This window comes from Vulpes vulpes, chromosome 16, assembly GCF_048418805.1.
Source record: "Vulpes vulpes isolate BD-2025 chromosome 16, VulVul3, whole genome shotgun sequence".
Lineage (NCBI taxonomy): Eukaryota > Metazoa > Chordata > Mammalia > Carnivora > Canidae > Vulpes > Vulpes vulpes.
Window position 1 is genome coordinate 807,989 of NC_132795.1, and position 14,413 is coordinate 822,401.

The following is a 14,413-nucleotide window of genomic DNA, read 5'->3' on the forward strand; positions in this document are numbered from 1 at the left end:
AATGCCTGCGGCCCAGGTTGTCACAGCAGGCACGTCCCTGAATGCCAGGCCGTGTAGACGCTGGTTCTGAGTCCCTGCATGGCCCTGGCTTGGAGCAGGGAATTCTTAGTACCTGTGAGGAGTTACAAGGGTAGGCATGGCGTGGTGGAGTGGCGAGGACCAGTGGGACCAGGGGCTGTGTCCCATGAGGCAGGGAACAGAGGATGGCTTTCTCTGTCCGTTTGGTTATTTCACAGATGCTGGTGAACGAACCTAACTTCTGTGCTTTTGTGTGAAAAATCCATATAATGTACAGCAACTTGTTTTCTGAGAGAGAACAGCGAGCTTGCGGGGCAGAGGGGGAAAGAGAATCCCAAGCAGACTCCCGAGCGAGCACGTAACCCCACACGGGGCTCAATCCCACGACCCTGAGATCATGACCTGAGCTGAAATCAGGAGTCGGACGCTTCACCAACTAAGCTACCCAGACGCCCCTAATTTTTTTTTTTTTCGATAAAATTCGCTTACCCTCAAGTTTACTGTTTTAGCCCTTTCAAAGCAGTGATTTTTAGTATATTCACAACACTGTGCAAACAGCACCACTAATTCCAGAATATAGTTATCATTCCAGAAACAACCCAGTGCCCATGAGCAGCCACTCCCATCCCCGTCCCTACCTGCTGTCCTGGGGGTTTGCGTCTTCTGCACAGCCCACATGTGGACACCTACGCTACGTGGCCTTTGTGAGTGGCTGCCCTCACCTGGGCCCTGCACGTCGTATCTGGACCCCCTTCCTCCCTACCGCCCAATACCACTCCATTGGATGCATGGAGCTTGTTTGTGTATTCATTGCTCAATGGATGGACTTTTGGCGGGTTTCTCCTTTTCAGCTGTAACCCGAGAGAATGCACGTGCAAGTGTGTGGACATGTGCTCTCACTTTGGGGAGTGCGCCTCCTGGGCCCCATGGTAGTTCTGAGGGGCCACCCCTCATGACACTCCTGCAGTGGCTCGGGGGCTCCAGCCCCCCACACCTTCCCGCATGTGCTACTCTGTTTTCTTGTTGGCGGCGGTCCTGGAGGGTGTGCGGCTGTACCTCATTGTAGCCCTGGTTTTCATTTTCCTGACGACTGAGCATGTGGAGCATCTTCTCCTGTGTGTGTGCAGAGAAATGTGAGCGAGCATCTCTGGAGGTTAGACCCGATCACATACATATGTGACCTGCAGATACTTTCTTCCATCATGGGTTGTCTCTCTACTTCATTGATGCGTCTGGAAGCACAAAAGCTTTCAAGATTGATCGCGTCCAGTATATCTAGTTTTTCTTCTGTTGCCTGTGGTTTGGGTGTCATCATTAAGAAACCATCGTCAAGGAAAGCCTGGGTGGCTCAGCAGTTGGGCGCCTGCCTTTGGCCCAGGGCGTGACCCTGGTGTCCCGGGATCGAGTCCCGTTTTGGGCTCCCTGCATGGAGCCTGCTTCTCCCTCTGCCTGTCTCTCTGCCTCTCTCTCGGTGTCTCTCATGAATAAATAATTAAAATCTTAAAAAAAAAACAAACAAACAAACAAACCATCGTCAAATCTAAGGTCCCAGATTTTACATCCAGGTTTTCTGGGAATTTTACAGTTTTACCTCTGACATTTAAGTCATCGACGCCAAGAGGCTAAACAGTGTGTGGTGTGAGGCAGGGGTTCAGCTCCAGCCTCGGCCCTGCAGTGTTCACGGAGGAGATTTCATTTCCCGCTGAATCACCCTGTCACCCCTGTTAGAAATCAGTTGACTGTACACTTCTGGGTTTATTTCCGGGCTTTCAGTTCTAGTCTGTTGGTCTGTTTGTCCTGTGCCAGGATCACACGGTATTAATTACACCTTGATAGTAAGCGTGGAAGTGAGGAGGCAAGAGTCTTACAACGTTGTTCTTTTTCAAGACCATTTTAGTTGTCAGGGTACCTTGCAATTCCATCTTTAGTTTCTTTCAACAATATTTTGTAGATTTTACTATAAATTTTACACTTAAAAAAAGGTTTATTTTGAAGTATTTTATTCTTTTTAATACTGTCGTTAAGTGGAATTTCTTTGGTTTCTTTTTGGAATGCTCATCACTGGTGTGTGGACAGGCACATGAGTCCTCTGACCCTGGATTCAGCAATTATTTCCTAAATATAGGAATTCAGATTTCTCTGTCCTAGTCTTGTATCCTACAGTGTTGCCGAATACGCTGCTGTGACAGTTCTGTGTGCGCACGCATGTGCCGTTACACAAGATCATGTCGCCTGTGGCTGCAGATGGTTTACTTCTTCCCATTCAATCTGAATGCCTTTTTCTTTCTTTCTTTTTTCCTTTTTTACTTCCTGGAAGGTCAGTGTACCATTGAGGGGAAGTAGCAAGGGTGGAAATGCTGGTGTCCTTGTGGTCTTGGGGGGAGGACCCAAGCTTTCCCTCTGCACAGGATGTCCGCAGGGGGCTTTGCACACATGCTATTTGACAAGATGACACTCCCTCTTAATCTAGGGTGTTCAGTGCCTTTTTTTTTTTTTTTTTACATGAAAGAGCTCTGGTGTCGATGCCACTCTGATCCTCCTTCCCTTTGGAGATAGCCCATTGTCACCACCACCACCACCCCACCACCACCCACCCCCCCCCGGACCACTCTAACAGAGACAGAGCACAGACGTTTTACAGTAAGGATCTGTTTCTGTCCACTGCACTGGGTGGCCCATGGCAGATAGGCTGGAAACACGGTACAGCACCGTGTCCCTGCTCATGCTGCCCTGGAATCCCTATTGCTGGGCTTTGGGGCTCCTGAGAGATCACCTCATTTCCTCTCCTCTTATTTCTCTGTCTTCATCATCTTGGTCTGCTTTCTGGGCAGTTTCTCAACTTTATTGTCACATTCTGTGCTTACTTCTCATTCTGTTCTGCTGTCTCAGCCTTTGGGGGAGTCAGAGGACTCCACTCATTGGCAGGTGGCCCCTCTCTGACTCGGTCTCCCCACACACCCAGGGCTAGCCCTCCTGCCTGCATGCTCAGCCAGCAGCCGCTTGCCAGGGGCTCCAGCTCTGGAGCCACACTCTGTGTGATGGGCCCTGCTGTGATTTCAGGCTCAGCCTCCTGGACACCCTCGGGTCTGCTCCTAGCTTCCAGGATGGCACTGCTCTGTCCACCCTCCTCCAGGTGAGGTTCAGGGAGGGCAGGGGCCACGGAGGCCTCTATGGAGTCCTGCGTTTCTGGCCTCTGAGGCAGATGAGCAGGTCGTGGGCTGCGTGAGTGGAATCTGCCCCTGTGCTCAGGGTCTGAGCTCCGTGATCGCTGCTCTGAGGAACTGCCCAGGTGCCCTGTGGGACGTCTTGACTCAGCCGCTCTTCTCCTGTTTGTAAAGGAGGGCCCAGTGGGGGTAGACACCACTTCGGTGTACCCACCAAGGGTGACTGGGAATACTGGTCTCCTGGAAAGAGAGTGAATTATTCTAAGGACGGGTAACAAGTCAGATATTTGACATTCCTTTGCTTTTAGCAAAACTGAGGGAAATAATTGAGTTGTCAGCCAAAAGATCATTAAAAGTAAATTTGTTTGATAATGGATTTCTCTGTGATTTTTGGCACATGATTTAGAAAAAATTTAGTGAATCCGGTAATACTGCTATTTTTAAAAAGCCACTGTCATCTACCTATTTTTGTGTTCAAACTTTCTGACCAGCTACCTCTGTAAAAATGCAAAATAGTGATAGCATTCCAACAAAGCCCTGTCTGGTTTTAACAGGGACATGCGTCCTTCCACACTCCTTCCCTCTCAGCAGGAAAAATCGTTGCCAAAAGGACTTGCCTCTGTGTTGGGAAATCATCAAAAGCAGTAACTGTTACTTTGATCCATTGCCTTCCATCAGTTGTAATAGCTTAGAAAAATATTTACATTTAGCATCATTGAAATTTTTTAAAGAATACAGTTTGAGAAGTGTGATATGGTGTAATTATTATTTCAGGACAGACTTGTAGGGGAGTTGGACCCCCAGAGGAGAAAAGGATAATGAGCCAGTGCTAGTTCAGCAGATGCAGGTGCCCCTCATTGTGTGCTCCACATAAAGAGGGATGTCACACGCACAGCACAGGCAGGTCCTTGATACGGCACCTCTAAAATGTGTGTATATGAGGCAGGCAGTTTAAATGCATCATTTTAGGGAGTACGTGTGCGGGAGCAAGTGCACACCCTGGGCAGGTGGGTGGATGGCGGTCAGGTAGGTTTGTGCCATTCATCTGGACTTGCAGGGGTCTGTCAAGAGCGGTCTGTGCAGAAACATCTGTGAAGGCCTGGAGTTGCCCATGAAAATGGGCAAAGAGTTGCAAAGCTCTTTTTGGTAAAAAGTGCAGTTTCCCATTCAGATGTGAGTATTTTCTAATAAAATCTCACTGCACTCAGGTCTTTCAACTCTTAACCTTCTGCCACTGCTGTTGCCTGAGGAATACAGCACGCGGACCCCAGGGCATTATGCCGAGCGAGGTGGGTCAGGCAGAGAAGTCCCCGCACGGCGTGATCCCACTTCTGGGTGGATGCTGAAGACACGGCATTCACAGGGGACGGACGGAGGGTGCCCGGGGTGATGTGGGGCACGCCGGTCACAGACACGACCGCCGGTTCTCAGGGAGGCGAGCTGCGGGCTCTGCTGTTCAGACCATTCCTGAGACCAGATCCAAAACGTCCTCACTGCGGCCGAGTGGTCATTACCTGCGGGGAGGGAGCCGTCAGGAAGCCCCGTGGCGATGGTTTGGCGACATGTGTGTCAGATCCATACACTGTATACATTGAAGTTGCACAGTATTTCCGTTGTATCTCAGGAGGGATGGAGGAGCAAGATGACACCAGTGGAAGCGAAGCCCTCAAACGCCTCCAGGCTGTTTCTCTGCCGCCTCCCTAGAAGTCAGAAACCCCCCGTCCATTCCCTTCCCACTTGGTTCTGTGGAGTGTATGCTCTGCCCTATACAGGTGTTGTGCTTGGAGGTCTGTGAGACTGTTACTGATCTCACTGCTGTCCACGTTAGCTGCCATCGTGCGCTGTGGGGGGCTGTTCCAGAACGCACCCCCTGCTGGTGGTCCCCAGCAGTCTGACTTTGCCTGTCAGGGCTTCAGGTTTGTGCAGCTCCCTGGATCTCTGCAATTGTGATTTTCATCACATGGAGAATGTTCAGGAACTACTCCTTGGAGGGCTTCAAGTTCACATATGAGACCATCTGACTTTGCACCCCAGCCCAGAGGACCTGTTGGTGCCAGGCCGTCTCCTCTCCTGTGGGCTTGTTTGACCTCCATGGGGCCGCTTGCGTGTTCTTACATCCCAGCCAGCAGGTACGAGTGGCCAGGAGAAGTCCACCTGGCCCTGGAAGCTGCTGTCCCTCACCCAGCGGTGCTCACGGGAGGGGCCGCCTCCCCCATGCTCCTGCTCACCCTCCCAGCTCTCTCTGGATGCAGGGATGCTGCCCGGAAGTGGCCTGGCCCTTCCCTGAGGTCACTGACCGCCAGGCATCCTCCACGGAGCGCCTTGCCTGGTGTGGAGATATGAAGCCCTCTCCCTCCTGGGAGCCCCTCACTGGGGTACCCACACCAGGCTCAGCAGAACCCTCAGGGGTGCCCTCAGATCCCTGGCCTCACAGCCTGCCTCCCTGGACCTCTGTCCCCTCCTCACCTCGGGAGAACACCACCTGTCAGGTGCCGCCCCCTGGCCCTCAAGCTTGCCCTGCCCCGTTTCACTGGGTTGGCCTGTCTGCGGCACCCCCAGGATGGATGGTGCACGCTGCCTGTGATTCCGTCTTGGCTGGAAGTACGTCGTATGTTCTTCTGGCTTTTCCTCCTGGTTCTTTCTATGAGTGGACGTGTGTGGGGTCAGCAGTGGCCTCTCCTTTGCACAGGGCACGTCCCAGAGAGGTAGCTGTACATGCACTCCGGTGCCCACATGCCAGTTCCTGTTTCTCCAGGTCCCACGGAGTCGGTAGCACCATGACCCCTGACTGAGCCGGGACTTGGGGTGCTGACCTCTGGGCAGTCAGAAATCCACCTGTAACCTGTGACTCCCCAGAACGTACCCGCTGCTGGTCGCTGTTGACGAAGCCTCAGCAACCACACAAACAGTTCGCACGCTGTCTGCGCTGTACACGGCACTCCCGCTGCCAAGTCAGCTAGAGAGGAGAGAATTATAAGCAGGGGGCGCCTGGAGGGCTCAGTCGGTGAAAGGCGCCTTTGTCCTGGGGTCGAGCCCTGGGTGGGGCTCCCTGCTCCGTGAGGGAGTCTCTTTCTCCCTCTGCCTTCCCCCCACTTGTGTCCTCTCTCGCTCACTCGCTTGCTCTCTCAAATAAAAAGAATTTTTTTAAGAAAAAATCATGAGGAAGAGAAAATATATTTACGATATATACTGTACTTATCAAAATCTGTGTATCCATGGACCGCAGCCGTTCAAACCCATGTTGTTCAAGGGCCAGCTAATCACATGCAGGGCACCTGCATCTCAATTTAATATGCACCATGGATTACTAGTGACGGACGCTGCACAGCATACACTCCTCTGTAGGCCATATTGGGGGGTATTTTTCTCGGGTTTTTGGTTATGTATCCTCAGATTTCAGTTATTTTTGTATTCCAGATCTAAACTCTTGACCAACTCTATATGTTCCAAGTACCTTCTCTCCATGGATTGTCTGCAGTTTTAAAGACAACAATGTGTTCTGCTGTGTAGAAGTTACTATCTTTAAGCTTGTGTTTCATGGTGTTTGTGGCTCAAGAAGTCTTTTCCTAACTCTGGGAAACGAACTAGGGGTGGTGGAAGGGGAGGAGGGCGGGGGGTGGGGGTGCCTGGGTGACAGGCACTGAGGTGGGCGCTTGACGGGATGAGCACTGGGTGTTATTCTGTATGTTGGCAAATAAAGAAGTGTTTCCTACCTTAGTAGTAGGTACCCTCTGCCTCCTAAGAGAGAGCTCTCCGGGGTAGGTACCACGTGCAGTGTCAGGTGCCGGGGAGGTGGTCTCACCTCACCTCCGGCAGGTTCACCTCGGCCTTGTCGCAGGAGAGAGCGTCCCCAGTGGGTTTCTGGCTCCTGCAGCTCCCTTGGCCCAAGCTGACTTAATTACTCTGGCTTATGATGCGCATTCATACCCAGGGGGGAAAATGCATTCAGCTGTTCTTCTTCAGAGTTTTCTCAGCTTTTCTCGGCCCCTTGCTCCTCCATGTTTATTTCGATCAGATTGTCAAGGGGTGCACAAAAAATATCATTGAGAAAGTGCTGCTTTGCGGAAGCCTCTGACAGGACATTTCACCAGGCCCGTGATGGCGAGGATGGGCCCACGGGTGGAAGGTGCATGTACATCATGCTCAGGGGAGTGGCAGGAGTTCACTGTTTGTCTTAAAAAAACCCACCACGTTCAGCACTCAGATATTTGTGTTAATACCGTCGTGAAGAAGGAAGTGCCTCTGAAAGCTGACTGCCCTGCTGATGCATGTCCAAGGTGATGCGGCCAAGCCGGGGCCCGGAGCTGGAAGCACGGCTTTTGGGACAGGATGTGGCAGACGGGCTAACTGCTCACCATCAGAACAAAGAGTAGCCCCCAGACCCACCTCCCTGGCAGGTGTTATCCAGAGCTAAGCACCGTCCAGTGACGAGGCAGCGAGACTTTTCATTGCACATGAAGTAGCTGCCGTGACATTGCAGCTTGGACGCTGGGTAACGAGACTGATGGTGGGGGTCGTAGGATGTGGTGTGTGCGCACACAAGTGGGGGTGCGCCGGACGCATGGGTGTGCTTTCAGTGTGGGGTGCATGAGTGTGCAGGGCGTGTGGGTGTGCTTGTGGTGTCGGAGGGTGTGGGTGTGCAGGGTGCATGGGTGTGCACGCAGTGTGGGGGTGCACCAGACGCATGGATGCGTGCTCAGTGTGGGGTGTGTGGGTGGGCGGGCGCATGGGTGCGCTGCTGTGTGGGGGTGTGTGGGACGCATGGGTGCACTTGCTGTGAGTCTGCAGGGTCCGTGAAGTGCATGGGTGTGCTTGCAGTGTGGGGGTGTGGGTGTGGGGTGCATGGGTGCACACACTGGGTATACAGGGCACGTGGGTGTGCAGGGTTCATGGGCACACATGCAGTGTGTAGGTGTGCCGGGTGTGTGGGTGTGCAGGGCATGTGGGTGCGCTCTCAGTGTGGGGTGCGTGGGTGTGCTTGCAGTGTGGGGGTGTGGGGCACACGGGTGTGCTTGCAGTGCGTGGGGGTGCGGGGCACGTGGGTGCGCTGCAGTGTGGGGGTGTGTGGGATGCATGGGTGCACTTGGCAGTGGGTGTGTGGAGCGTGTGCGTGCCCTCGGAGTGGGTTGCATGGGTGTGCACCCTGTGGGTGTGTGGGTGAGCTCACAATGTGGGGCATGTGCCAGCCCATGCGGTGCGGCTGCGTGTGTGTACTGTCGGTGCCTGGTGAATGCATGTGGGGGCATGTTTTCCTCCACAACGTAGATCCAACCTCTTGAAATGTCGAGGTTCGAGAAGATTCGCTGGCAGGACGGGAATGGGTGCGTGGTGTCCCCTGTCCAACCAGCCCTGCGTCTTCACAACGTTTTGCCACTTACCCCAGGCAGGCAGGAGATACTTTGTGTTTTTCCTGAGAGTGGCCTCCTTCCTGGTAACTGTGTCTATTGCCCGGAGCTTCTGAGCCGACATTTAGGACTACAGGACGCAGTCTGTCAGGTTGGGAGCTCGAGCCCCAGGCACGGGACCCAGGTGAGGGCCTGCGATCACATGAGCAGGAGGTGCCGCTCTCAACAGCATTTTCGAAGTACACATGCCACGCGGTCGTTGAGGATTCAGCAGACCGGGTGCCCATACACCCTGGGACGAATGGCACAGCACAGCCCTTCAGGACCCGGATTAAGCTCCTCCTCCCTCCCATGTCACGACTCCACTCTGCACATCAAAGGGACTGCACCACCTCTGGGTACTGGAGGGCCCCGCAGTCACTCTGACTTTGCTCTTGTCCGCAGCCCAGATGATTTCCCCCAGTCCCACAGCTTCTGTGTGTGGGCAGGTCAGGCTCCCAGGCTGACTTCTCCATCTGGGCCACTTCCCAGACTCCGGGCTCAGCCTCTGCGGCTCACACAGCCCTGTCTACACAGCTGCCTGCCAGGTGCCCTCTCCCCCATCTCAGTAAACGTGGAAGCCTGCAGCTTGTCCCCGTGTCCTCTCCGTACACGGACCAACCACCAGCACATCCTGGGTCGGACCCCTTCTCAGAGGAAGTTCCATTCACCTGGCTGATGTGTTCTCCTTCCCTCTTAACGGGAAAGCGTGCTGAGTTGTACGGAATCGTGGTGGCCCCGAGACTTCCACAGCGAGGAGAGAACTCTTGTGTGAGGTGCAAGAGTGGGGGCCAGGGGGCCAAGATGGCAGAGATTGTGCATGGAGTGGCCTGACCCCCTTCACCCTCCAACCCCCAAGAATGACGCAGCTGTTGTCTGCATGAAACCCACAGCAGGTGCGTCCAGCAGCTTTATTCCCGACTGCCAACCCTGGAAGCCACCAAGATGCCCTGGGGTGGGCGATGGATCCGTGCCGTGACCTCTGGTCCATCCAGAGGTCACCATCCAGGGGTGGTGTTCAGTGTAAAAAAGACAGGAGTCAGGAAGCCCCAAGAAAATGTGGAAGAGGCACAAGTGCAGACCAGTAAGTGAGAGAAGCCTCTCCGAGAAGTCTACGCACTGCACGATTCCCACTCTGGAATCATGACCTTCTGGAAAAGGCAGACATGGGCACAGTAATGAGGTGAAGGGCTGCCAAGGGCTGAGGACGGGGGACGAGCAGGTGAGCACAGAGGGTACTTAGGGCAGTGGGACGGCTCTTAGTGGCCCTGTCCTGGTGGGTGCAGGTCATCACACACGTGTGCAGACCACAGAGCGCGTGACACCGTGACCCAATGAAGGCCGTGGGCTCTGGTGATGAGGATGTGTCGGTGGGGGACCTTTCAGCGTAACACACGTACCCTCTGACGGAAGCACCCATCTCGGGAGGCTGGGGCAGGGGGTGAGGAAAATCTCTGTACCTTTTCCTCAGTTTGCTCTGAACCTAAAACTGCTCTAAAAATGTAAAATCTTTTTTAAGAAAAAAGACTTTACATTTTTTAAAAAATTAACTGAGCTTTTGAGGTGCTTGGGTGAGTGGACAATTTGTAGAAAAAGAAGGTGCTGAATGTTGCATCTGGAAAGACAAAGGGCAGAGGAGGAGCCCTGACTCAGCACCGGGCTTCCCCAGAGCAGGGACACGGGGGTCACCTCCGGGACTGGCAGGGCAGGCGGCAGGGCTCCAGGTGTCTGGGCGTCTGCCGAGTTTCATTCGTTCTCCAAAAGGCAGGAAGGCAGAGCTGCCTCCGGAGCAGAGGCCAGGACCGTGACAAGGTCAGAGCTGAAAGTCCAACGTTGGTCAGCAGGCCATGGAAGTGGGTTCAGTGAACACGCGGCGTGTGTCGCGGAAGGAAGGAGCTGTGAATGGTGGCGCCATGAGCAGCCTCTCCCCCTCCCCCATCAGTGACAGCGTCTGCCTGAACGTCGGAAGGGCCCATGTGCTTACGGTGGTTTTGTTAAAGTCGGCTTGCGCGGCTGCTGTGAGCATCATCGGGAGCAGGGATGACGAGCGGTGCGCTCCGTGGAGGACCTCTCCGTGGGGGACAGGCCGAGGGGACAGGCAAGGCGCGGAAGGATGCCCGGGCACCCGCGCTCCGCTCCCAGCCACGTTGGCTCCTCTGGCTGCGAGCGTCTGCACTGCCCCTTGGGCCCTGGACACAGTCCCGGTGAGCTCCCGTGGGCTGGGGCCTGGACCTCTCCTCCCGCCAGCTGCTCCCGTGTCCTGCACTCCCCGCCTTCCCTCCCAGCCTGCTGTGTGGCTGTGTGGCCGCGGGCCCCGCATGGACCCGCTCCCTGCCTGGCGGGAGATGAGCTGCCTGCTGTCACGGTGTCTGGTGCCCTGCGTGGCGCGGTGGACAGCCCAGCACGTACTGTGACCTCCACCGGAACTGGCTCACTTGAACCATCTAGAAGCTTCCAGAAATATTGTGTGGAAAGGATGGAAGTTGATGTGTGGCCAGGGTGGTCTGCTTGGAAGCTGCCCCTGATCCCACCAGATTGATGGGAATCATGGACTGTGAAGTAAAGTAGCCTAGGAGCTGAGTTCTTCATTGTAGCTTCAAGAAAGTGAAATACATTGATGGTGGAAGATTTTGAGAGTGTTTCGGGTTTTTGCATTGAAATGTCTGAAAGCCACATTCTGTCATACGTATTAGTGATTTCTTTCAAACCTCGTTCTGTTGTTTTTAAAATGTCAGTTTTTCTGCAAAAGATGAATGGGGATATCCACTTGCATTTGTCACAAGATTGTTTTGCCGTATTTTCAGTGGAAATATGATTAAGAAGATGGGTAGGTCATCGGGGTTATCTCCCCTTCCTTAGACTGTCTCATCATTGTCCGGGCGGTTCCCTTGTCCATCTGCCATAGTTTCAATGGAAATCTGATTCTGTTTTCTTTGTTTTCCTGAGAAGATAGATCCAGAAAGACATTGATTGCTGAGACCAGTGTCACAAGCATGAGCACATGCTTGTGCTCTTTCTAGTTTTATGGCCTCAGGTGTCACACCGAGGTCTTTAATCCGCTTAGACTTTATTCCTGTGTATGGCCCTGGAGGTGCAGCCTGGGGAGCAGAGTCGGGGATGTGCCATCCTGTCGCGTGGGGGCGGACTGGTGACTGCACCTCTGGCCACAGTGTGCCATGCTCACAGTCCCCCTGTCTCCTGCAGATGCGGACACCAAGGTCTCACCTCGAAGGCGGTTCTACACGGCGAGCCTGCCTCCCGAGGGGTACATCCCAGCTCCGCCAGAGCCGCAGGGCAGCCCGGCCTCCGAGGACACCTCCGGCAGCGATGACGTGGGAGGAGCGTGCCAGGTCTCAGGTGAGGCGTGATTGCACGGTGTCCTACTTGTTCTGACGCCCTGGAGCGCCCACAGGGAGAGGGTCAGGGGAGCACGCCGCTGTGCGGCCACACGGTGCACTGCTCTGTGTCTCGCAGTCACTGGAAAGGACGATAGGGAACTGGTAACAAGGGGCAAACAGACTCAGGGTGGGCAGACATTCAGCTGGCACGGAGCCGCGGCCGCAATCGCTGGTAGGCCAGGGAAGGTCTGGCCTTCCCTGTTAAATACGTCGCAATGTTAATGGTACTTGTTTCCGTGCACATAGAACTTTTTTTCTTGATTTTCCAGTTTTTTCAGGGTTTCTGAGATTGTATATCAATTTTGTAACAATGGAAATAATTTATTTAGCATCTTTTTTGTGGAAGAACTGAATGACTATTTTGCTCTTGTGGTTGAACGTCCTGTGGATGGAGTGATGCCCCTGCTTTGGTGCATGTGCTGGTATCGCGTTAAAGCAAATTAGAGAGGAATTTGGAATTGCCAAATGAAAATTTTACCTAGATGATTTTTTAAAAGGTATAAACTAAGAAGCTATACTAAAAGCCTTAATTAATTTTAATATCAAGAAAATGTGGTTTCCCTGTACATTATCCACCCGAGTCCCTAACAAAAGGATCAGAAACCATAAAACCAAAAATGGTTTGGAATAATCAAGGTGCCTTTTCAAGCCCTGTTGAAAATTGTCGGAAAATCATTATCAGGTGAATAGATTATTTAATTAGAAAATATAAGTATAGGGGCACCCGGGTGGCTCAGGGGTAGAGCATCTGCCTTCGGCTCAGGTTGCGACACTGGGGCCCTGGGATGGAGTCCCCACATCAGCCTCCCCGCAGGAGCCTGCTTCTCCCTCTGCCTGTGTCCCTGCCTCTGTCTCATGAATAAACAAATAAAATCTTTTTTAAAAAAGTGAGGAAATGTAAGTATGTTCTTAGGAAAATCAGTGACTTTGCTGAACATACCTCACATGTACTTAGTATATTCGGTAAAAAACACGTGCGATTCATTCCCATGAGGTGGACACAGTCCATTCTGCTCACCCCATGCTGCTCTGCTGGTGAGGCCGGCCAGGACCAGTCCTGTCAGGGGTCCCAGTACCAGAGCGTGAGTTGGCCCTGCAGGCCATGGAGCTGGAGTGGTGTCTGCCCAGGAGTTACAGAGGTGGGGGTGCAGCTGGGCGGAGGGTGAGGGCAGGGGAGTGGGACCCTGACAGCAAAGGTGAGGGCATGGGAGCTGGGTCCTGAGAGCAGAGAGTGAGGGCAGGGGAGCTGGGCACTGATAGCAAAGGTGAGGGCAGGGGAGGGGCACCGAGGGTGCGTTTCCGTGGAATTCGGGTGACCTGAGGATTAAGCGGCAGGGCGGTGAGGGCAGCTTCTCCGCAGCACACAGGTCCTGTGCACCTGTCATGGCCGTGACCTGAGTGATGGACCCCGCACCCGCTGCAAGGATCAGGGGCAGTCCACCCCAGAGCAGCGCTGGGCCCCCCTCGGTCTGTCTGCTGTGGATGTCTCGCTGCAGCTGCAGGGTGAGGGCTCCTCTTCCCCCCACCCCCATACCTGCCGGGGGCCCCGTGAGCTAGGCTCCAGAAGCAGCCCTGCCCGCTTTTCCAGAAGAGCACGGAGCTCGCTCCTCCAGGGCTGGGAAGTCACATCCTTCCAACCCCCGTGCATGGTTCACTGTACCTGCACCCAAAGCACGCAGTGCATGGTGCTGCTGGGGACCCCGTCTCCACCCTGCCGCTCCCCCTGCCCGGCTGCAGGGCGCTGGCAGGGACCCCCGTCCACCCGCCCTCCCCACCCCACCCCCTGGCTACAGGGTGCTGGCGGGGACCCCTTGTCCACGGGGCCACCGCCCCAGGTCACCAGAGGTTTGGGGATGCCGGAGCACCCAGCCCAGTGGGGGATGTGTGGGGTACGGTGGAGTCCCCTCCTGGAGCCCCGTTCTGTCTGGATCACCCCGGCCCTGCCCCCCAAGCCGCCCCATCCAGGTCACCCCACACTGCCCTCGGGGAGCCCCCCTGTTGAGTCGCCCCTGTACCAGCTTGGTGCCCTGTCCCCTGGCCCTGCCACCTGGGGCGAGAAGCCCCCATCAGGTTAGTTCCAGGCCATGCGGATTAGTGTACACGGGTTCACTATGGGACAGGCCGGCGCTCGCACAGACCCAGGTATCGCTGCAGCCCTGCTGGCTCCGTGTGGCTCCATGTGGCTCCATGTGGCTCCGTGTGGCCAGATTTCAATCTGGGTCATCTGTGAGCAGAGCAGATGCAGATGTGGACTTCTCTGAGGTTAGTATTCTTAGGGACGCACCCTGGGAGCCTAGGGACAGGAGGTGCACGGTCAGACTTGGGGACCCCGACTTCCACTCCCACCAGCACCTTGATGCCCCTTTCCAGAAGTCTGTGCCTGGGGGCTCCCCTCTCAGACACTCAGCTTTCTGTTGTTGCCCACGTGGGTTGCATCATGTCTCAACTA

General features: G+C 54.5%; 1 protein-coding gene across 7 annotated transcripts in view; it reads left to right on the forward strand.

The window, feature by feature from the left end:
* Positions 1-14,413, forward strand: part of ERICH1 (glutamate rich 1) — a 46,136-nt gene that overhangs the window by 13,234 nt on the left and 18,489 nt on the right. For all 7 annotated transcript variants that reach the window (XR_011998001.1, XR_011997999.1, XR_011998000.1 and 4 more), the window contains exon 3: positions 11,771-11,923. Coding sequence is in view for 2 of the 7 variants with exons in the window: in XM_026002060.2 (XP_025857845.2) it covers positions 11,771-11,923 (153 nt within the window). In the remaining 5 variants the exon portion in view is untranslated. The remainder of the gene's footprint in view (positions 1-11,770; positions 11,924-14,413) is intronic.